Source organism: Coffea eugenioides, chromosome 2 (assembly GCF_003713205.1).
Source record: "Coffea eugenioides isolate CCC68of chromosome 2, Ceug_1.0, whole genome shotgun sequence".
NCBI lineage: Eukaryota > Viridiplantae > Streptophyta > Magnoliopsida > Gentianales > Rubiaceae > Coffea > Coffea eugenioides.
Window position 1 is genome coordinate 1,683,524 of NC_040036.1, and position 22,404 is coordinate 1,705,927.

Consider the following 22,404-nt stretch of genomic DNA (forward strand, 5'->3'; position numbering starts at 1 on the left):
GAAAAAAATTCTATACCAACCCCATGCCTCATGCTTTATACTATCTAAAATGATATTTGTACAGTTAGTTACTTTTGAGTATATGATACATTCAAACTGAAATTTACTCTTCATCATTGCAGCTTCTTCAACCAATCATTACTTGGGGAAAAGATAAAAACTGTTCTACATATATAAAAGTGTAGTGGTAATACTACTAGTATTATTTACTGCATCTAATTACTCGATGGAAATTGGAATTCTAAATCTGAATCACCTTGAGAACATTAACACCCCATGTACAATGAGCAAAACGGTGCTTGATTGATATGCATGGAAGTGCCTGCCTACATTTTTACATGATGTACCTGATCCATCCTAATCGATTCTTTTCCTGATTTTAATTGTCATCTAGGTGATCATCTAGGTGACATGGTGGAATAACTGCATGTAGCGCGAGACGATGGATGAGAGGTAATGGTGAAGGAGCTGAACTGGTTAAACTCTCTTTTCATGGCCTTGTACACATGATCCAACCCTTCTTCAATCAACTCTAGGACGGTCTGTGGCATTGGCGGCGTATTAATGTCGACTGTTCCTTCCAGCATCTTCACCACTTCACCCATGAAGGGTCTCGTGGAAACCTCATCTTGGATGCACCAGAATGCCGTTTTCAGAGCTCTTATCAGCTCTCCTTCTTCCACTCTTCCTTCCATTCGTCTATCTGCAACTTTCATTGCTGATCCGCTTGTCAATTCCTGGAAATACATCAGTGAGTGCTATTTGTTGTATCATTTTGCTTCTCAATAAACTAAAGGAAGAACTGAAGTCAGAAGAAATGCTTGCAAACATCCATGAAAACTCTTCAGGTATACTCATTTACCTTGAAAGCCCACCCGGGGAAAAAGAAATCCTCTGCATCAAAAGTCATATCAAGATTTCTCCGCCCCCCAATGATCTCCAGAAGAAGCATCCCATAACTGTAAACATCGGCCCTTACGGTTATGGGCCTATTGCTGACCCATTCAGGGGCTAGATAGCCTCTGGTTCCTCTGATCATGGTGACCACCTGTGAGTGCTCTCTCCCCATCATTTTTGCTAGTCCAAAATCAGACACTTTCGGACAAAAATTTTCATCCAACAGGATATTTTCCGGCTTGATGTCACAATGAATTATCCTATCCCGGCATTGCTCGTGAAAGTAGGCAATTCCCTGGGCGGTGCCGAGAGCTATATGAAAGCGCGTTGACCAATCGAGTGGCCTGTCTTGGCAATTGTTGGAGGGAAATATCCATTTGTCCAACGACCCATTTTTCATGAATTCATAAACCAAGAGCCTGTCAATGATCAAGTTTTGCAGGAGAGTTTGAGAAAATAGCGATTTTTGGAGTTGAAGGTGCTATGGGAAATTATGAATTTGAATCTCTTCTGCTGGAAAAATCTTTACCTTTGCAACGCCTCCGAGCAGTATCCGCAGAGACGAACCAAGTTCATGTGATGCATGGAACTTATGGTATTCACCTCTGTAACGAATTCTTTCTCCCCATGTGGCAGAATCCTGTCAAGCTTCTTGACTGCAATCAGCGTTCCATCACTTAGGGTTCCCTTGTATACGCTGCCAAATCCACCTGTCAAATTTGGCTACGTTAGACTCAATATAACCTTTTTTTTTTATTTCACAAATTTGTCTAATATTTTGCTTTCCCGAATAGTTTAAAGTTGCTCAGTATTTACCTGTTCCAATCAAGGTGGAAAAGTTATTGGTGCTGTACTGCAATTCCTTGTAGCTGAATTTAATTGGAGCTCCAGAGAAAATAAAAGAGTTGTCAAGGGCTCTCTTTAAGGCTCTCTTTCTATGAACACTGATGTATAGCAAGCAAACGAGCAGCACAATCAGGACCATCATGCTAAGGACAATTGGAAGCACCAGAATCTTCTTCTTTGATATCTCAGACCCATCTGAAGATGAATCTTTTGTGCTTTCAGATGAGCCATTCGACTGAACCTTCACGAACAAGGTCGAGCCTGGATCCTCAAAGCCACCAAACTCCAGGCTCCTCAGAACCCAACAGTAAGGTTTTTCCTCATTGAGCCCGTAAACAGAAGCAACACAGTCACAATCAGATAGACAAGCATCACCACACTTTGATACAGTCCCTATATCACTATAATTTGCTATAACTGATGAACCATAGAAATAGTAATTAGTTTGTTGAAGTGTTGAAATCTTAAACTGGGATGTAAGATTCTCATGATGACGGCCGCATTTCCCAGTCAGAGATGAATTTGCCCAGCAGTATCCGTCATTGCCAGCATTGGAACCTGGCAAGCATGTGCAGGATGCATTCGTCTTACTCCTGTCTAAATTACATATCCCATTCCCGCAAATACCAGCAATATCACATGGATTAGAGACGGCAGCCCATTCTGAGACCCATTGCCGTGAGCCATTAACATCATTGTCCCATCGATAAAGCCGTAAATTGCCATTCATCTCAAGCGTCAATCGCCTAAGAACAGATGGCCTGTCTGTCTGGTTTGTGGCCAAGGATAAGCCTCCATTATCACCATCATTCTTGTGGACATAGACGGCTCCATCAGAGGACGAATCATACATGATTCCAAAACTTCCTGCTTCATCCAAAATTGCAACTACATTGCCGGTCACATTGGATATGTCAGGTCCTGACCAGTAGGAGTAATTGGCATAAAGTTCAGGCATAAAACCATACTCAGGCAAGTTATATGTCAAAGCGAGGTTTAGTGAAGTGGGCTGCTGTAACATTTTCAGTGTATAAAAACCACCATATGCAGGTGATATTGAAGATGTTAATTCGAGAGAGACTGATAAGGGTTGGCCTGGTAGAAGTGTATCAGAAGGGTGTGAAAAACTTTGCCAAACAACAGTTAGGTTCCTGCTGTATAGAATGAAATTGCCGTTTTCTGACATGGATGCTGTTTCCACACCTGCATTGGACGTATTTGAAGTCCAAACTGTGGTGTGTTTATCAATAAGCAGAAGACTTCCGGTGGTGTCAAACTCCAAGATTGCATCTTTGCTGACTGGAGAGTTTCTATTCAGATGATCATTGAGAGAAAGTGAAAGGGTTGGCCAAAGATATATATACACACACACACACACACACCTGCAAATAGCTTGAAGTAAAGACTGAAGACTACTGATGGAGAGTCTTTCTTCTAATTGTAGAACCAAAAAGATCCAATCTCGTGATTTCTTTTTCTTGCATCACAACTAAGCAGGGTTTTAATGTGGAATTACAGGGAGAGTTAAGGGATTATTTTCTCACACTAGATCAAGAATGATACATTCACAAAACGCTCAAGCACTGGCAGGGTGTCAATCTGTTGATTTTCTTTTCATTTTTTTTTTCTCAAAAAAGGATAAATGAGATGGACTATTCTATATTAGCAATTCAACTAAAGTTGGTATGTCCAACCAACCATGTAATTTAAGTTGGTAAAAACAGTAACATGAACAGGAAATATATGCACCAGACTCGACAGAAATACTAATATCTTGTGTGAGCAACAAAGTATTTGGCTAGTATGCTCTCAAATCTACAGCATGCATAAAATGATACAAGTAACAACTCCATGCAATTTCAAGTTGTGCTTGTGCAAGCAGAAGCCGAAGCAATGGAATTCAGCTATAAGGTGAACTCACATGTAAGCGGACCAAACTAGTACTCGATCTCCAGGAAGTTTTGCAAACCAAATGCCCAAACGAAACTGATCATTACGCGAGTCTGCAGGGGCAAACCCGAAAGCAAATGTTCCATTGTCGGAATTCCACGTTTGGTTTTCAGAGGCTAGCAATCTGGAACCCAGGCTAATTCTCCCACCCATGCATCCATCAATGTCAGCTAAAACTAGCAAACATAAGAAGGTCCAAAGGGTGATCATTAAAGAATGGAAAGCCATGGTAATTGAGCTCTCTCAAGCTGAAAGACGCCGAGAAGAATTTTAAACCCCCAAAAAAAAGTTTTAGAAACGTCCCCCGAATTGGCTTGGTGTCTTATTTATCAAGGAAAACTACTTCTTGCGGATTGAATTAGAGAGAATGGAGGGAGAAATAACATAGCTTAGTGTTGAAAAAACAAAAAAAAGGGCAAGAAAATGGAGATGATTTAACACGTGTACAGTGGTGGTTGAGCTACAATGTTGAAAAAAAAACAAAATCCAGGAAATGGTCGGCTTGGGAAATTATTGGATTTTGCAGGTACGTGTATATCTCTTTGTGGCCTTCAAACTTTAAAGACGCCCTTTGACTATATACACTCAAAAATGCACAATGTGATTTCTTTTTTTTCTCTTTTTCACACTCGCCATTAACATCTGAAACTTCCTACTCGCCAGTTATTTCGTTTTCCATTCCTAACCATTCGTATTGACAATGGTGAAGAAAAAAAAATGCTTCAGAACAATTATTTTCTTTAATTTTTTGGATGTCTTGATCTAAAACTACAAAAATGCCTTACTGTATATAAGACGAAGGGGTTCCAACTGCCAAAGTTCGTGAATACAAAATTGCAAACTAGAACATCAAAACTGATTCAATCTACGAGCATGAATTTCTCCAAGTGTTTGTTTTAGTAATATAGCAAGGAGGAGGAGGAGGAGAACCTAAGCAGAAATAGAAAGCAGGGAGAACTTCATTGTGAAAAACAACGTCGAATTGAAACTTATTAATTGGCATCCTCAAATTTTGTCAACGTAAAACTAACCCTTCTGACTTTGTGCGTGCATGGTCAAAGTGGGGTATTCTGGCAATTACCCTTCCTATCCTGCATCTGTATTGTATTGATACGTAATGCACCATGATTGTGATATGATTTAAAGAAAACAGATATGCGTCCCACCTATTATTGTCGGGCCTCTATTGTTCAGGGCCATGACTTTTTATTCTTCTTATTTCTTTTTTCTTGTGAATCAGGCAAAAAGTAGGTTAAATTTCTCAGTTTTGATTGACAAACACAAGGGCATAACCCCAAAAAAAAAAAGAAAAAAAAGAAACACACACACACACACACAAGGGCATAAGAACAAGATTAGAGAAAACAAAAAATATTCTTTTTTTCCCCATAATTTCCCTAAAGGTAAAAGACTACGAGCTTAGATTTTGTGAAACGAATCACCTCATACAATTAGGTCGTGTTTTTCCTCTTAGAATAAAGTTTGATTCTTAATGTCATAGGCTCTTTTTTTTTGTGTCGAAATAATGGGATTGTATTGATTGGATAAAACTATAGGATCGTATTGATTGGACAAAAGGCTGGGATTGTATTAATGTCATAGTCTACACTCTTGCTTTTTTTTTGTTTGGTTCTCCCTCCTTACTAGAAACCTACAATACAATGTGTTTCATCAATAGATCAAGCTTTTTTTTTAATCAAATATAACTCCTTTTTTCAAAGGTCATTTTGTTGTGTTAATCTTTGGTCATGTGATAGGTAAAAAGAAAACAAATATTTTTTAAAGACAATTTTTAAGAATACATGATTTTTAATTAGAATGTTGATTTTAATTGAAAATAACTATGCACAACACAAACTTACACATCAAATAATTTAAAACATGATACGTACGTCTTTCAATGTCAAAGCTACATTAACCATAACAAACCATGCATTTTCTTCTTACCTAATTATGAAAGTAGGTACTCATAAATTTGAAATATTTAACTTGGATAATACTTGTGCCATGTACATAAGATTGCCGAATGCCAATTTATTTACTACTTTTTTGGGGAATGGATTTTTGGTAATTGACCTCCATAAGTAGAGCAACCCGGCTAATGGGCCATAGATTTGTTGTCCAACAAGACACGCAGAGACAAGAGGTTAATTGGCAAAATATATTGCTACAAAAAATGTTTTTGAGAGGACTCAACTAGAAACATTTAAGGTTCCATTTGATCAACCCGGTAGTACAAAGGGCCAAATCGTCAATTTCGGCTTCAGCGCGTGGTGTGTAAATTTTTTTTTTTTCCAAAAAAAAAAAAGGAGAAAAAGAATGGAATGAAAAAGCTCAAAATGGCCAGGTGACTTGCTTTCACTTTCCAGAACCGAATATTCAATTGAATCGCAAAGTTTAGGCATTGTTAGTCTGGCTCTAATTCAGCAAGTGCAACGAGCAGCAGCGTCGAACGTCTGATGCATCGCAACCCAAACAGAGCCTTAATACCTTAGCTTCCGGATTCTAGGTTCTAACCAAACCGCTGGTCCATGTCAGCCTCTCTCCTCGCGTACCATCCTTCCTCCGTTAACAGAATCCCCAATTCAACACTTGTTAGGGCTAGGGTTAGGGTTGGGGTTGTCAAGGTCCGAAAACAGGTTTTCACTTTCAATCCAATCTCATCATTCGTTGATTCTCTCGCCGGCAGGTCTCCTTCCAGCAATGTATGATTTATCTAATTTCTCATCCTCTGGTTTTCAACACATGCATTCAATAGGGGGTTATTTCCATCAGTATTGGCATTTTTATTCGAATATTTGGTCTGGAATTGATGAAGAGCTGTTTCAAGGGAGGCGGAAAAAAAGAGAGAAAAAGAAATGTGGAAGTCAATCTCGGAATCGAATGATCATTTTATAATTAATTGAAAATTTGGGTACTCGAAATAAATTAAAATGACCACTGATACATTTTATGCGATTGTTAGCCTTTTCTTTCAAATTGAATGTCTTGATCTGAACATGATCTGACATGAATTCTACAGTTGTTGATATTGCGGATGCTGTAAACTGGAAATGTATATGAAAATAATCAATATCCTCTTGTGGATGGTGTTTCAAATTCTTTTTCTGTTCATTAGTATTCTCTGAATGAGTCTTTCGGGAAATGAGACAACACAAAAGTAGCTCAAATTTTTAGAGGCTCACACCTGGCCGGCCCTGAGCCTTGCACATAGGAGCTAGCCTTTAAGAAAATTGCCTCGCGTGGTACTACTAGAGGTGCATAGCCTCGTTCACCTTTTGACAACTACTATTAAGGTGAACAAGGCTTGTACTGTAACCGGCTGGACTAATTTTGGGTTGGATAGCAATGGTTCTTTTCTTTCTTTCCCTTTATAGCTCCTACCTTGTTAGCTTTAATTCTACATTGCATGATCATTGACCGTTTTCCGGGCATGCAAATGATACTTTGTGTTAAAGTCGTCGTCTCATTTTCAGCAATTTTGGCGTGAATGTTGGAAAGAAAGTTTTTAAGTTTGTTTTTCCTCTATTGATGTTTCAGAAACTAAAGGTAAGATCCTGATATCTAATGCTTCTTTCTTGTCTTTCCTTGTTTTCAGAGGTGGAGAATTTTTTGCCTTAGGCATGAAGGCTCCCCTTCAGAGTTTTTCAAGCCTGAGGCTGGAGAGAATAACTTCTCCCAGGAAGTTCCCGCTTTCGATCAACCAAATAACGTGAATGGGATTTCAGATTTAAGGAAGGTTGGCATCATCAACCAAGTATAAGGCACTTTCTTTGACCTGTTTCTTCACAGTACTTTTGTTTGATTGTCGGATAGTACTTCATCTTTTGAAACTGAGCTCTTCTTTATTCAGTTTAGTTGACTATTATGTCCTTAGATAGTTACGTCACAGCACCTTTTACGCTGGTTTTTTTAAAGCAAAGACAAAAACCTACAATGCAGGTATGATTATGTACCTCAGCTTGCAGTAGCCTTGAGTGTTTGAAAACATAATAGTATGAGGGCTCAACAGGACATCTGATGAAATTAACAAAACTTTTAGTTGTTTATGAACATAGTTTGCTGCTATGTAGATATGAAGTAGTTTTTTTAATTTTTGATTGATCTTTTCTCAAAAAACCAGTTAACTGTTGCAGATAACATTGCATCCATTTCTAGACACAGATTATATTCATCAGAAGATTATTGCTGGGTACCTTTGAGTACTTACCTTAAAATTACCATTCACTTATTGAATTCTTGTGTATTCATGAAACAGATATAGTGCCTTGTACAAATGTTTACTATTCAAACAACTGCTCTGTTTTATTTGATGCAGCGATAAGAACAGTTTAGCTAATGGTAGGTATTGTGCACTTACTTAAAAGATCCCTGTTCCCAGCTCCTAAGCAAGAATAAGAAAAATTTAGCTGACAGTTAAAGAATGTTCTTCATTTGGATTTGCAGATCTTTTAGGGTTAAACCTCAGCAGTTCTAGTTGCTTTGGGAGCATTTTGTTGTCATCTTTCAGTCCAGATACATTTAGCGGACCTTTGATCTGGATTCCAAACTTAACGTTCATTTGACCTGTGGCTAGCTGCTTCCGTTTTTTACTTGAGCATGATATTTATTTCTGACCAATGATGCTTTGGTACTATGTTCACTTTCGCTTGGACTTTGATGTAATAGATATGTTAATTTGCAATCTCTTAAAATAAATCACTGAAGTAGCAAACTTAATTTGATTGAGTTTGAAACCTTTCACGAGCAAAAAGTTTTTGTGCTTCATTGGGTTATTCCGCTGCATTTATTTACATCTTCCATGCTGGTTGTACTTAATGATGGTTATCAGGAGACTTCCATAATTTTTTGGTTGGTGTTTGATAATTATGATAATTTTAGGCTCTTATTGCAGGCCAGAGATGCGTTTTTTAGGGCAGAGCCTTGGGTAGTGCCATGGACAGCTAAGACTGTTATACAGGTATAGTTTCTTTTATAAAACAACAGAATTGTTTATTCAAACTCTTTGACATCAAAATAATTTACTACTCTCTAGTATTGTGATGAAAAGTTGGTTACTTTTTCTTTCATTTGCTTGTAGACAAGATTTCCCATGAAAATGTCAAGAGTATAACTGCGTTAATTAAATAAAATTTTGCTTGAACCTGACTGGGATGTAGACTGCAAAGTATCTTTTTTAATCTGCCATAGAAAATTTGTCACCCTGTCATTTTCTTTTCCAAGTCCTCATTAGATAGCTATATAAGTAAAGAACCACTAGAGAATGTGAGAAATACCTTGCAATAGATGTACTTACATTGGTCAAGTAATTATACCAACCACTTGTACTGCAATCCTAATGCCTTTATTCTTTGTAGAAGGGGCATGTTTTCAGTGAGCATTCGGTTATAAGATTAACAAGAAACTTTCTGTCATTGAATGAAAAATTTTGTAAAATTTCTCAATTAGGGAGTAAGAATCTGTTTTTTTGCAGGTTATGCTCCTGTGGGTTTCTTCATTCTGGTTGGTAGGATCCTGGATTGTTCCTTTCCTGGCATATGCTTTGGGTTTCAGAAAGGAGTCATTGACGTACAGAGGGCAGGCCTTATACAGCCTTTTGACAGATGTTGCTGAAGGCCTTACTGGCATTGCAATCCTCCATCGCTGCCTTGCAAGGTTCCACCCACTTTCACCCGACTGGTTCAGGTTTAGTTTCCGAGGAAAGTGGCAAATTGATGTTGGCTTGGGCTGTCTTATGTTTCCCCTTGTTAATCAGCTGTCACAGGTCAACTTAAATTTATTTCCGTTGCTTCCCTCTTCACCTGTCACAGTCTCAAATGTTGAGCAATCTATTGTTGCAAGGGATCCAATAGCAATGACCCTGTATGCGATAGTTGTTGCAGTTTGTGCCCCCATATGGGAGGAGGTTGTCTTCAGGGGATTTCTGCTCCCTTCCTTAACTAAGTACATGCCTGTATGGTCCTCAATTTTGGTGAGTTCAGTAGCTTTTGCCTTGGCACATTTCAATGTGCAGAGAATGCTTCCACTTATATTCCTGGGAATAGTAATGGGTGTCGTTTTTGCACGAACAAGAAACTTGTTTGCATCGATCCTCTTGCATAGCCTTTGGAATGCCTTTGTATTTCTAGATCTTTTAAAGTAAAATTTCGGTTTATATGTATATACCTACTTTCAAAAATTCACGATATTCAAAAGTTGTCCATGTCTTGTTCTTCTTTGGACGTATCTATGGCAGATGAACTTTTCTTTGTTACTCAATGCAACTGAGCGTAAATTCTCTCCGCATTATGTCCGACTATGCTCTTCTTTTGCTGACGGTTATGCTGCATTAACATGTAATGATACTGATTCCAGCTCGATTGAATTAGGGTAAGATTTTCTTTTGTTATTTTGAATTTGTAAAAAGGTTTACTAAAGGTGCTTTGTAACCAGATGTAACAAAATAAATGAATAACAGATCAACGCCAACAATGTAGTCTTAGGCCACTCTGATGAATGATCTAGTGATAGACATAAGAAAATTAAGGAGATAATTGCTAGGATGCATGTCCATGAAACTAATATCTTTTAATTGTTAGCATGGCCTACCACCTTATGATGTTCATCTGAAAATTTCAATCATCATGTATTCCATGTCTCTTGCTTGTTGCTTATCTAGTCCAATGTTGCAGCAGGCAGAAAGCTTTCTTTGCTCCTCCCCCCCTCCTCTTTTTCCCCGGGGGAAAAAAGAAAGATATCCGTAGTTCTGTTGGGTGAGGATTTCAGCTTTCATTGAAATATTTCTGCAACATCAGGGTCAAAATTCTTGTCAATGACAATATTGGAAGCTTCGCCTCCGTGATTGCGTCATGGTCATGGGACTTCATTTCTTCATTTATTGATTAATTTTAATCCTTCTACCATTATTTCTTTTTTTGAGATACTGTTTGCTCATGACTCATTAGTTAGCTCTGGCATGATTGAAGACATTCTGTGGACTTTAACGATTTTTAAACATATCCGTGTACCTTTGGAATACCCTCTTGTCTTTGAAGGGGACAGCAGAGGGACCATTCGGTTTCGGGCCGCTTTCCAGTTCTGGTTTTTGTCCCCTCTGAGCTTTTCTGATGGCTCTATCTTTCTCCGACACCTGCGGGGACCTGTGTCTGGTATTTTTGTCTCTCTTCATTGTATGCAGATAATAATAATAGTACAATTATGAACGAAAATGATATGTGGCTTTCTGTGGCATAGCAACTTGGGAACTGATAAAGCGCTGCTGCTCATGTTATTGGTGGATGTAAATCCACGAATCCCCAGGAAAATTTTGAAACAGGTTTTTCTGATTTTAGATGTACATAATTTGATGCAAGTGATGTGAGTTTGGGCGCAGATTAGACGTCATTTGTGTTGTCACATAACTGTACAATTCATGCTTTCCAAGTTCTTTTACTAGTGCATGTTTTGTTGAAGTCTCTCCCTCGAAATGGTCTCTTCTGATTTGACGAGGCAAAGCCCATTGTCGAGTTTTTATTCTTTTAGTTAGTACTTGAAGCGACGTTCAGAATTTGATAATCTCATTGCAACTTTGCAATATTCAATTTTCATTCCACTCCATTCTGTCCTTGATTCCCGTCTTGCGCTCTTCAAAAATAGAGTGTCTTTGTTTTCTTTGGCTTATTCATTCCCTACATAAATACAACGTAACGAGGGTTAATAGATATCCCAATTTAGAGTTCAATCAGTTCCACAATTGCTGATTGGAGATACGCGAATTCATGAGATAATTCCCACAATTTAGAGTTTGTAAAATCAAACTAGTTTTTGAAGTTTAACATACCACATCGAACCTCGTCTTCTCCCCCCCTTTGACATGATGCTAGGCACTTCTTTTTTTCTGAGAGGACAGTAACAATTACCTACTTACTTACCTCTGATGACTCGAACCTCTAGGTTACAGGTGAAGCTCTCTATATTCTTTATTTTCTTTTAGAAGCCTTTTTTTTCCCCCGACCTTTGGCATGATGACTGAGGCTCCCCGTTCCCGCCAAAACTATCCACATTTCTATACCGTGCATGCCGTGTTTTGGAATTTGGCATCTAATATGCTTGCAGATATGAGTTTCCTTCAAATCCATGGTTTAAAAAACCTTCTAGAAATTGAGTTTCTTGCTTCTTGAAAAGTGTGTATATGGATAAATGGAGACTATGAAAAGGGAGCGAAGCAGTCCAATTTTCACCGAGAAGAATGGCGATCGGTCCTGCCCATCTGTTGAGCAGACATAGTTCGTTCGTGCACGCTTGAGGCCGCTGGAATTGGGAACCCGTTTGGCAGAGTTCTTAGCTGATTTTGCTTGCGTCCTGTAATCAGTGGTATTCCAGCGGGTCTTAGATATTTCTTTGCGTTGAGATTCTTTGATGACAACGCATGATAGGTCTCCTATTTCCCACGTAGACCATGGGTCGAATTCTAAGGCTACAAATCTTTTGTGAGCATGTAGAAACTGGGGCCTTGAAGTCGGAATTCCTGGATACCTTGTTGCATTGTGGATCGGTTTTCATGCTGAAGCTTCAGATATCATGCTAGTAATAACATGACAGAGACATTCTCCTTTCGATGTTCCTGCAGTTCTCAAAATTTTTTCCTTTCGTTTGCTTTTTTTTATCGCTTAAATTTGGTTGAAGTTCTTGTGGTTTAAAGATTTTTTGGATACAGAAATTGTAGTGGGTAGAATCTTGTTAGGGTATCAGGTCAACTATTTGAAAAAACAAAGACCAACAATTTAATAGAAAACAATATCTAACATGAACGATGAGCAACGCACAAGAATTAACGTAGTTCGACTTAATCACTAAGCCTACGTCCACGGAGAGGAAAATTTGTTCTCATTATGAGAGAAAAAACACCACAAGATTACAACTTAATTTCCAAACCCCAACTCTTGTATAAACCTCTCACTCACTAAGAACTCTCTCACTCGTTTCTTATGTGTTTTTGTAGTATGCCAACTTACCTATTTATCGAGAACATTACTTGGCAAAAAAATCAAATAACAATTGGAAACCAATACTAATTCCTAAACTCATATAGAGTAAGAAATAACATCTAATTCTAAATTAAATAGAACTTTACTTACTACTACTTCAAGTAACTGAAACCAAGTAGGAAACTAGTTACTTTTCACACCAAATAAGGATCTTGACTAAAAAAAATTAAGCTAATTTTTTAATAAATCTTAATTCGCAGCTTGTTCGTTACACTGTGGATAGCGGTACTTGATATGTTGCTGTCATAGCGCATTAATTGCTAGCCCAGTTAAGGCATGATCGTTCGTTTGTTTTAAAAAAAAAATTTAAGGCATAATTAGCCAATAAAGAAACTTTTCTTAAAAAAAAAAAAGAGAGAGAGAGAGAAAAAGAGAGAGTTGCAGACAATGACAACAAAACCAAGGCTGCAGTAAATGCTTTCTCGTTAAAAAAAAAATAATTTAGGCAATAGATCATAAATTTTGTCAAAGTAAATGCTCCTACCATGTTTGTAATGTAGTTCATATGATTTTCGCACAGTGAAATAGTTAGGTATGCTTCAATAACTTTATATCATATTCAATAGATAGATATGGTCTCTTAAGTTGAAAACTTTCGGCCAACGGTGCATATGCAACACGTAATCAATTCATTGTCGAAAAAAATCAGTGTTTGGATAACAAATTATCTCAAATAATATTTCGCTTCTATCGTAAATACATTTTTTAATTCACATTTTTATATTATTAACCATTATTTTATCTCACATGCATTACATCATAAAAAATGCTACAACAATTATTTCAATTAATATTTCAAATAATACTCTACCCAGTCCATACTTAAATTTTAGCATTCTCCGTAACGTTTATCCCCAATCACACATGTTTTGGATGTCTTACGATGATTGAGAACTCATTTTTTTTTTAAAAAAAAAAAAGGAATTCTTTTTTTAATCCCTCTCACCCTTCCCTTTACCCTTCCAACCCGCCAAGATTTAGAACTTGTCAGTTTTCATACAAGATTAAGTTGAATTCTGTGATTAGATTATATTATAAGAAAATCACTACCGCTATAAGTTGGATATGGTCATCGCATAAACCTCTTGGATTTTTTTTTTTTTTTTTTTTTACCTCTTTCTCTAATGAAATGAACTCCTAACATTACAATTGTTTTACAAAATCATAATTTTTTGGGGGTCATCAAGGTAAGAAATTAGAAAGGTTTTTAGGTCAAGTGATTCTCTTTATGGGAGAAGTATAACTGCCGGCGTCAAAAAGTGAATGATGAACGTTTTTAGCTCCGTTCATTATCCTAAAAAGTTTGCAAAGTATTCTAGGCAAGCCTTAGATTCCACTCGAAGGGTTGCTTTTCTCTTTTCCTTTTCACCCTTTTGCTTTCTTTTTCAACATAATAGTAGTAGTATTTTTGCTTTACAGTTTGAAAATCATATATCATACGTTGTTGTTGTTGTTTTTTTTTTTCCCCCTTTTCCTTTTTTTTTTTTTTTTAACCAATAGTAGTCAGGCCACCACATAAATTTGGTCGAGCAAGAACTCATACCAAGTCAGCAAGTAGTACCATATATTATTCCTAGTCCAAGTCCACGTCTGCTTAGTATAGTCTAAACGCGTATATATGCAACAATCCACCATGTATAATTCCTGCGCCAGCCAACTTAGCCAACTTAGCTTAGCAGCCAAATTCTCATTATTCTCATCCCTCCTCCTTTCCAATTTGTACCCAGAAAGAAAGAAAAAGTAAAAAGCAAAAAAAAATACTCCTATACATTCTACACTGCAGACCACCATCATTTTTTAGCGTCCATCGACCAAATGGAAAGCAGCAGCAGCCCAGCATCACTCTCCATCGAGAGCTTTTCGCATAGTTGGCTAATGAACTTAAAGCCATCTTCGTCTGAAAGCTGCCTGGACTACAGGTCATCCTGCAGCACCTCCTTTGATGCCTCCGACGAAGCTTCCTTCATTGAGATGGACCCCAAAATGCCTCCCTCCAGGAGGTTCTCCCGGGTCCCAAAAGATTTCAGCTTCGATTTTCGCAACTCACCAGCCCCTCTAACGCTTGCCGATGCCGAGGACCTCATCTCGGCCGATGGATTCCTCATGCCACTTTTCGGCAACCGACCGGTGATCATGAGCGATGAAGGTACTCATGAATCCTCGTCGTCGCCGGCGTTCATTGTTTCTTCGCTGAATGATAAAGAAGCAGTGCGTTCTTCCAGCAGGGTTCGATGTTCGTCGTTGAGGAGGTGTAAGAGATTATCCAAGAGGATTTTTCAGAAGTATATGGACTTTCTTAGGCCGCTTTGCCAGAAACTAAGAGGGCACAGATCAGGTTCTTCCAGAGTTGCGAGCATTAGTTCATCAGGAGGGTGCGAAAATGAAGGGAAGAACGCGGAGTTTTATTCCCCTGCAACATCTCCCAGGACTAGTGTTGCATGGTCCGCTGACAACTGGCGTAGATCTTGTGATTCTGAGAGCTCCATTTACGAGGCAGTCCTCCATTGCAAACGAACTCACCATGGTATGTATTATATACGTTCAATTCATTTACCTGTAGCTAGTGCTCGATCTCTTCTTTCGATCAATTGGGTTCTTTTTTTTTTTCCTTTCCATAAACAACTAGTAGTATAATACTCCTATACTTTTTTTCCTTTTCTTTTCTTTTGGGAAAAGTTTGTACCAATTGCTAAGAGATGTTGCGTTGTTATTCAGGCAAATGAGAAAGGATGAGGCTGTTGTGAAAAGATAAAAATGAAAAAGAAAAGAAGGAGAAAAGGACAGCTGCAGAATGTGACACAAGAGAGAAGAGCGGTCTCGAGGAGATGATGATCATCCGCCACCCGTTCCTTGTCCCTAGCCTGCTTCCTTTTACTTTTCTCCGGCAGGGATGGCATTTTTCATTTGTCTTGTTGGGTGGAAGTTAGAGAAATTGTGTGGAGATTGTCAACCATAGAAATTCAATGGCATTTGAGCGACGGAGAAGATATGCACTAGTGTTAGTGCATGATCTTCCTATTGGTTGTCCCATTTGCCGTCAGTCCATCTAAGAAACAATACGCAATATCTGAAGAGAACTTCTTTTCTTCTGTTTTGAATTCTAGCTAGCACTAGTAACTATAGTTTCTAGTTAATTTTCTCATTGTAATCTCCATCAACCATATGGTTTTACGTACATATAGTAGTGGCATCTCAGCTATTATTTTTTGACCTCATCTTCTGTCTCCATGTTCGGACATCCGTCAAGCATTTTAATTGCGCCTAGTCCTATGATTGTGAGATGTGTTTTTAACTTTTGGGAATTGATGAGGTAAAATTGGCGGTGAACTAGGGGAGCATGACCCTAGGTATAATTTATATAACGGAGAATAGAACATTAGGTAAGAATTTCTTTTTCTTCCTCCTCCCCTTGTTTGATTAGCATTTTGGTCATAGATTTGGGAAAGCAACTTAGCAATCATTAGAGGTGTGTGTTGTAATTATTCTTGACAGGAAGGTAAGACATGTATGCTTGATTAGGACAGGTTTAAGCCGGGAGTTGAGGTCATAATGTAAGAGGTCTTGCGGATTAATTGGTTTTATAAATACTCTTGGAAGAAGCTAAGAAGTTGGGAAGTTTGTCAAACTCTAACAACTATCGAGCCAAATATGGTGTCTGACGGATAAGGCCGGCTCAACCATCTTGCCTGTTAACTTGGGCATTTAATATGTAGAATGTAGTACTGTCGTCCAATCAGAACACGCCCCAAACTAATGTGGTCGGATTTAGAGACAGTAGTGGCTGTTGGTGTGAAAAATCATGGATAAGATAAGAAAGATTTTGCCCAGGGCACTTCCTTTTCAATTCATTCATTTGTAATATGTTTTCATCGATTCGTCAATGGTCGTGTCTCAAAAGAGTTTACATACTGTAGTAATCTTGAGTAAAGTTCTTCTCATCAAACTATGGCGGTGATAATATATAAGTGGAACCTCAAGCTGTCAGTCAGGCCTTAAATTCCCTGATTTTTTTTCAAAATTTTGCATGTCATTAAAGAGTGCATACACGTAGATGGATTGGAAGCATGCCCAATTATTTGGCCAGCCAGATAATTAATCGAAATGGGTTCGATTCTTAATAATAGTGCGTATTAATATTCCTTCCGTCCCAATTTGATAGTCCTATATTTTTTTTTTCATACAGTTTAAGAAAAAGTAGTTAACTTTGTTGGAACAATCAATTTAGGTAACTATTTTCCTAAAATACCCTCACATTAATTAGAGTACAACTTTATGGAAACTTAAATTGATGGTAAAAAAAGAATCAACTTTCATTAAATGGGGTAGGTTTATATATATAGTAACAACAACTTAATTACATTGAATAAGTGTATTTTAGAAAAATTAAAATACAACTACATTCTTCAATTGGAAAGTGAACTACAATTTGAGACAGACAAATAAGGAAAACAGGACTATCAAAGTGGGACGGAGGGAGTATTATACAAAATTGTGTACAATTAGTTATCTCATGTGTAGAATAATTAATCTTGTACAGACCAACTCATGTGTAGAATATCTCATGTAGAGACGTGCATGCAGCAAATAACACTACAAAAAAATTTATAAAAAATAATAATAATAATGTGATGCAGCAAATTGAATAGTTGTTTGGTTGGATAGGTCAAATTTGCCGTCCTAATGCCGATCTTTGCTTCATACCAAGAAGCCAATGCTAAGAATAATAATATTGCAAAACATACTATAAAGGTGGAAATGCCATAAGATACATATGATTAATGAGTACTCTGCCGTGCAATTAATGCTTTTCCTCATCCTGCCTCTTTTCCTTCTAGCTTCAACCTTTATTAACTGTAGATGCATTCTGGTATACAGACCTTAGTATTGAATCATACAATACTTGATGAAAATGTGGAGTTAAATGTGATTCGTTTTGCTGGTGATGAAGCTTGGGACAATCCATCCGTACTAGTCGAAAGCACCCAAAGACAATTATCGTCTCCATTTAATTTTGCTAACCACTTTCATTCTTCTTGCTAGCTAGCTAGTATAATCAGCATGTATATACATATATATATATATATCAATCATGGCCTATCACCTGACCTTTATGACATTGAGAATCCTTATCCCTCATCTGGTCTGGGCTTCATCTGGAACCCCACATAATCCTGCCACTCCATTCAACTCCACTAACGCAACTCAACCCTTATATATAATATGGCCATCTTCCTAAACTCATTATTATTAACTGACTAGAATATTAGTCATATATATATATATGGAATCGGAATGTGGCTCTAAATCATGGTAGGGTCCTACGAACCGGTGATGCGATCCTGCACGTTCCAACATGTGGACTTCTCCTGGCGAGTCTCTATGGTGGTGATGAGCCAGTTGACACTTTTCCTGAGTCCCAGTTCTCTCATGGCCACGCCTTACCGACTCAGGCCGGCTAGTGGCTGATGAAAATGATAACATTGTAGCACCGTATGGTATGATGGTGTAAGTTTGTCAAGTGTCCATGAGAGGAGGGGACATGGACAAAATATGCTCCTACATCTTGCCAAACTTTTGACAGTTACTTTCTTGTGATTATTTCCACTTCTCTGTCTCATGTTTTGTTGGTTTTTTTTCCAGTCTTTGTCCCTCTATATCTCTATACATGTAGAAGCAGCAGCAGCAGCAGCACCACCACCACCAGCGCAGCCACCCAAGTCATGTGCATGTTCTCATGCCTTTTCTTGTTGCAAGTTGGCGACCTACGTCCATTTAAGATTGGGGGGGGGGGGGGGGAGGGGGGACCGAAACTCAACAAGCAACTAATTTTTGCTAGTAGCAGTATTCCTCTTGCTTGATAGTCACTTACAAACATGGCATTAATTGTTTCTCTTCAATGAAATATGGCCACCACCACTGCTATCTATATACATCATGGCTTGGCTTGGTTTCTGAAAATTGAGCCCCCAGCAAAAGAACATAAATTTTGTGTGAAAGCAACGTCCTAATTATTAGAACCATCATATATGCATCATCATCTCAGGCTACTCACGTCTTCACCATCCAATAATGTCGACCCAAGTACTTTCAATCATGCATTATAAAAACTCAAGTTGAATTTCAAACTCAAATTTTACATAGCTGTCATTCATCTAAAACTGATAGTGTATACACTATATATCTGTATAGGAATGATTAATCCATAGTAAATCTTATATGCACTGACAGTGAATATACACTATCACCGTTTGATTCATGACATGTGTGCAAAAGTTGAATTTCAAATATAGTGCTTGTGCCAGATAGTCTTATAGATTACCGCCCGTGCGCTGCACAAAATCCTTGAGCTGAAATGTGAATTGGTAAAAAGCTAGCCAGTAACTTTGCAGCTTAATTAATGTTGACAGGCTAAGTAATTAGCAATTGATTTAAAGCCCTTGGAACGAAGTTTCGGATGGAAGCTAGATTAAGGAGTGGAGTCACAAGTAAGATTTGTTAGATTTGCACCTTGGCCAGAGGCCCTGCGACAATGCATTCTAGCAGAGAATAATTGTATCTTGGAAGCGGGCGGAGCAGTGAAGGGAGGAGGACAGTTTATTTGGAACGGAGGACATGCAGACAAAACTTCGAATAGAAAAAACACTCCCATTTGAACCCCAAACATATCACACATGAATCGTGGTGTCTTCTGTCGGAGGGATTTCATTAATCACCCCAAAAAAAAAAAAAAAAAAAAAAAAAAGGCTCATTCAACTTTTCGTCATTGTGCGGAAGACAATTTGTACCCAACGATGCTACAATACTATGCCCCGGATTTGGGTTGGGCTCTTCTCCGAGAAAATTTTCTCTTCGTTACACCTAAATAAACATAATTGTAATATTATTTTTTGAAAATCAAAATCATCCAAGTTATATTTCTTCTATTGTTTAAAGTACATACAAAAATTCAAATTAAATTGAATAGATTTCACTATTGGATCAAACTTTACAATTTTTGTCATAGTTTTAACCCATTTTGCACCGTCAAAACGTTTTGTGCAAATTGAATGACAAAATATTCCTAAATGAGCTTGATTTTTAGGTATGTTGATCTACTTGTGAAAATAAAATTGTTGACATAAACAACTTATTGTGAAAATTTTAGTTGTGTGCGTGTATATATATAAGAAATAGACAAATAAATGGAGAGAAAAGTAACGGAGAGAAAAATTTTACTTGTTCCTAATGAAGAAGCCTGGACCAAGTTGTCCCCTTCGTATTTACTTGTTTTCAATTGATTCTGGAGACATAAATTTAGATTATGATTTGAAAAAGCTATTTTATTGTGTTCTTAACTTTTTTTTTTTCAATCCTAATTTTGATTTTTTTTTTTTTAGCACAAAAGAAGCTTAAAAAAGGAGTATCTAATTGGTACTTTTTTTTAAACTCTGGCGTTCTAAAATCATTTTTACATGACAAGAAACAATTGAGAATAAGGCACCAACGGAGAGAAATTCAATGGAAAGAATCATAGCCGTCAAATTACTCTTGACTACTTCTCCGTAACTTTTCAGTTTTATGTTTGGACGAAACCCTGGACTGGATGGCTTCAGATCAGCCTATCCGATTGTTGAAATACGACTGGGCCTGTGTTGAACTAGAGCTAGATCAGAAAAGGGCCAACCCATTCACATCACTGTTTGACCCCAATCCACTATTCTGTTCGCGGCTTTGGTGCTCCCTAACACCAGCGACGAGACTCTTACAAAACCAACCCAAATTTCGTTGAAACCAAATACTACTGGCGGTTGTTCTTTGGGGTTGGTTCATATGATTTCGAGGTAGTCTAGTTAGATCTCGAAAACGTGTGTTCTTGGAGTCACCTTTTCACTGTTTGTGTATTCTTGGAGGTCGGGGTGCACAGGCACAGGAAAATTAGTCTAACAAAATTTGAGATACTTCCTGTGTTGAAACAAAAAAAAAAAAAATTACTAGTAGCAGTTACTCTTCTTATCTCATGATCTCCCGGGAGAAACTAATAAGCGAATGGCAGCAAGATTTAAGGACCAAATACGATCAACTCTCTTCGTTAGATAATTGTGTTAATAATGTACAAGCAATTGTTAATGTACAAGGGAAAGGGACTCTTTGTAATTGACGCTTTCCATTTATTCAGCTTTTGGACGGAACTGGACAAGTTGAACTCTCTCAATCATCTAAATTCAACTTAAATCAGGTAAATTGTTCAACCACGAGACTGATCAATCCCTCATCGCTTCTTCTTCTTCTTCTTCTTCTTCTTCTTCTTCTTCTTCTTAACAAGTAATTGTGAATAGAAGAACATCACTACTCTCTTCCCAACAAGTTTATGTTGACAAACCCCACACAACATATTGGAAAAAGGAACACTTATTCGTTTGTGGGTTTCATGCCGCACGATGCAACTTTATGGGATTTCATTCCTACCTCTTTAAGTTTTTCCGCCAATGTTTCTCATACTAACTCTGATAACTTTTTGGTGTTGTCTTATTAGTTTAACATGTTGTTGCTTCACTTTCAAGTTTTTGACCCACTTGAATGGACAGATCTCTAATACCCACTATTATTACGTTTTTTCTGTACTTGTCGCTATGGGCAATTTGCAATCTCAGTGCCGGTCGGCATCCCTCCAAAAGTAATACTTACCACCAAGTTCAGCTATTGCTTGATTAATAGGTACCGGAATGAATTGCTCTTCAGCCTTGATCATCATCGCAGCCACATCTCCGGGGCGCCAACGGGTTGAATTTGATCTTACCTTTCCTAAAGAACCCTTGTTGTCAGATTGACAGGGTGCCACTTTTCAACGTTGAAAAAGACAAACTACTTAAGAAGATTACATCCATAAAGCTCTTTAAGATCTTGCTACTAGCGGTATTAACTTTCCTAACGAGACATTTTGATTGTCACATACTTATTCTCTCCATCATTTTTTTTTCATATGTTATGCTGAGCTTTGCACTTAGTTTTAAATAAAATGAAATTCAACCAAATCACGTTATGTACCGAAACAATTCTTTTCATTATTACCCCTCAATTAAACTCTAATATTTTGTTTGTTTGTTGAGTTTGAAATTTTAAACAAGACACATTACCGTCAATATACAAATGTTTTTATCATGCACCATTGTTTATCGGGGGTACATGTCTTAAATGTTTTTTTTTTCTCGGAAATTATACGGTGATATAATAGGAAAGTTATGTATTATTCGTAGATAAATATTTCTTATACTGACGGTAACAAGAAAGAATTATGATGATACTTTTTTGTCCAACTTAATTACAAAGAATATGTATCCCCAATAAAGCATCTATTATAGTAATACAACTATTGTCGTCATGATTGTTTATCAAACAACAAATATGGGTATTAAAAACTTGACACATATTTTATTATAGTTGTGTTAAATACTTCACAATTATTTTGGAAAGTAATTTCAGCTTATAATTTTAGGGTATTCATTAAATTTTTGATCAAATATAAGGTTTGATTATTAAAAGTGTCAAATTAAGAGAAGTAAGTGTAATTCTTAAAACCTCAAAAGGAGTTCAGTGAAATTGTAATCTTTTGGTTGTTAACGGAAGATGTTAATGCGACCTATCATATTCACAACCCTATCATATTCGTTACCCTCTCCGGAGGGAGAGGGTCATGAAATTGATTTTT

At 37.5% G+C, this 22,404-nt stretch overlaps 3 protein-coding genes across 4 annotated transcripts; 2 read left to right on the plus strand and 1 right to left on the minus strand.

The window, feature by feature from the left end:
- Positions 1-398: 398 nt before the first annotated feature.
- Positions 399-2,944, minus strand: LOC113760674 (G-type lectin S-receptor-like serine/threonine-protein kinase At5g24080). The gene is made up of 4 exons (XM_027303350.1): positions 1,714-2,944; positions 1,427-1,607; positions 863-1,316; positions 399-737 (listed from the first exon to the last, which is right to left on the minus strand). Exons 1-4 carry the CDS (start codon positions 2,927-2,929, stop codon positions 399-401), a joined length of 2,190 nt encoding a protein of 729 aa, XP_027159151.1. The 5' UTR covers positions 2,930-2,944.
- Positions 2,945-6,071: 3,127 nt separating this feature from the next.
- On the plus strand, positions 6,072-9,951 carry LOC113760677. 2 transcript variants are annotated; one of them, XM_027303353.1, is made up of 4 exons: positions 6,072-6,398; positions 7,292-7,450; positions 8,588-8,653; positions 9,167-9,951. In XM_027303353.1, the coding sequence occupies exons 1-4, from the start codon at positions 6,225-6,227 to the stop codon at positions 9,833-9,835; spliced, it is 1,068 nt and encodes a 355-aa protein (XP_027159154.1). In that variant the 5' UTR covers positions 6,072-6,224; the 3' UTR covers positions 9,836-9,951. The 2 variants fall into 2 exon arrangements, with proteins under 2 accessions (XP_027159154.1, XP_027159155.1); XM_027303354.1 differs by having other exon boundaries at positions 7,292-7,432.
- Positions 9,952-14,372: 4,421 nt separating this feature from the next.
- On the plus strand, positions 14,373-15,934 carry LOC113760680 (probable membrane-associated kinase regulator 6). Its single transcript, XM_027303358.1, has 2 exons — positions 14,373-15,243; positions 15,435-15,934. Exons 1-2 carry the CDS (start codon positions 14,535-14,537, stop codon positions 15,440-15,442), a joined length of 717 nt encoding a protein of 238 aa, XP_027159159.1. The 5' UTR covers positions 14,373-14,534; the 3' UTR covers positions 15,443-15,934.
- Positions 15,935-22,404: the final 6,470 nt, after the last annotated feature.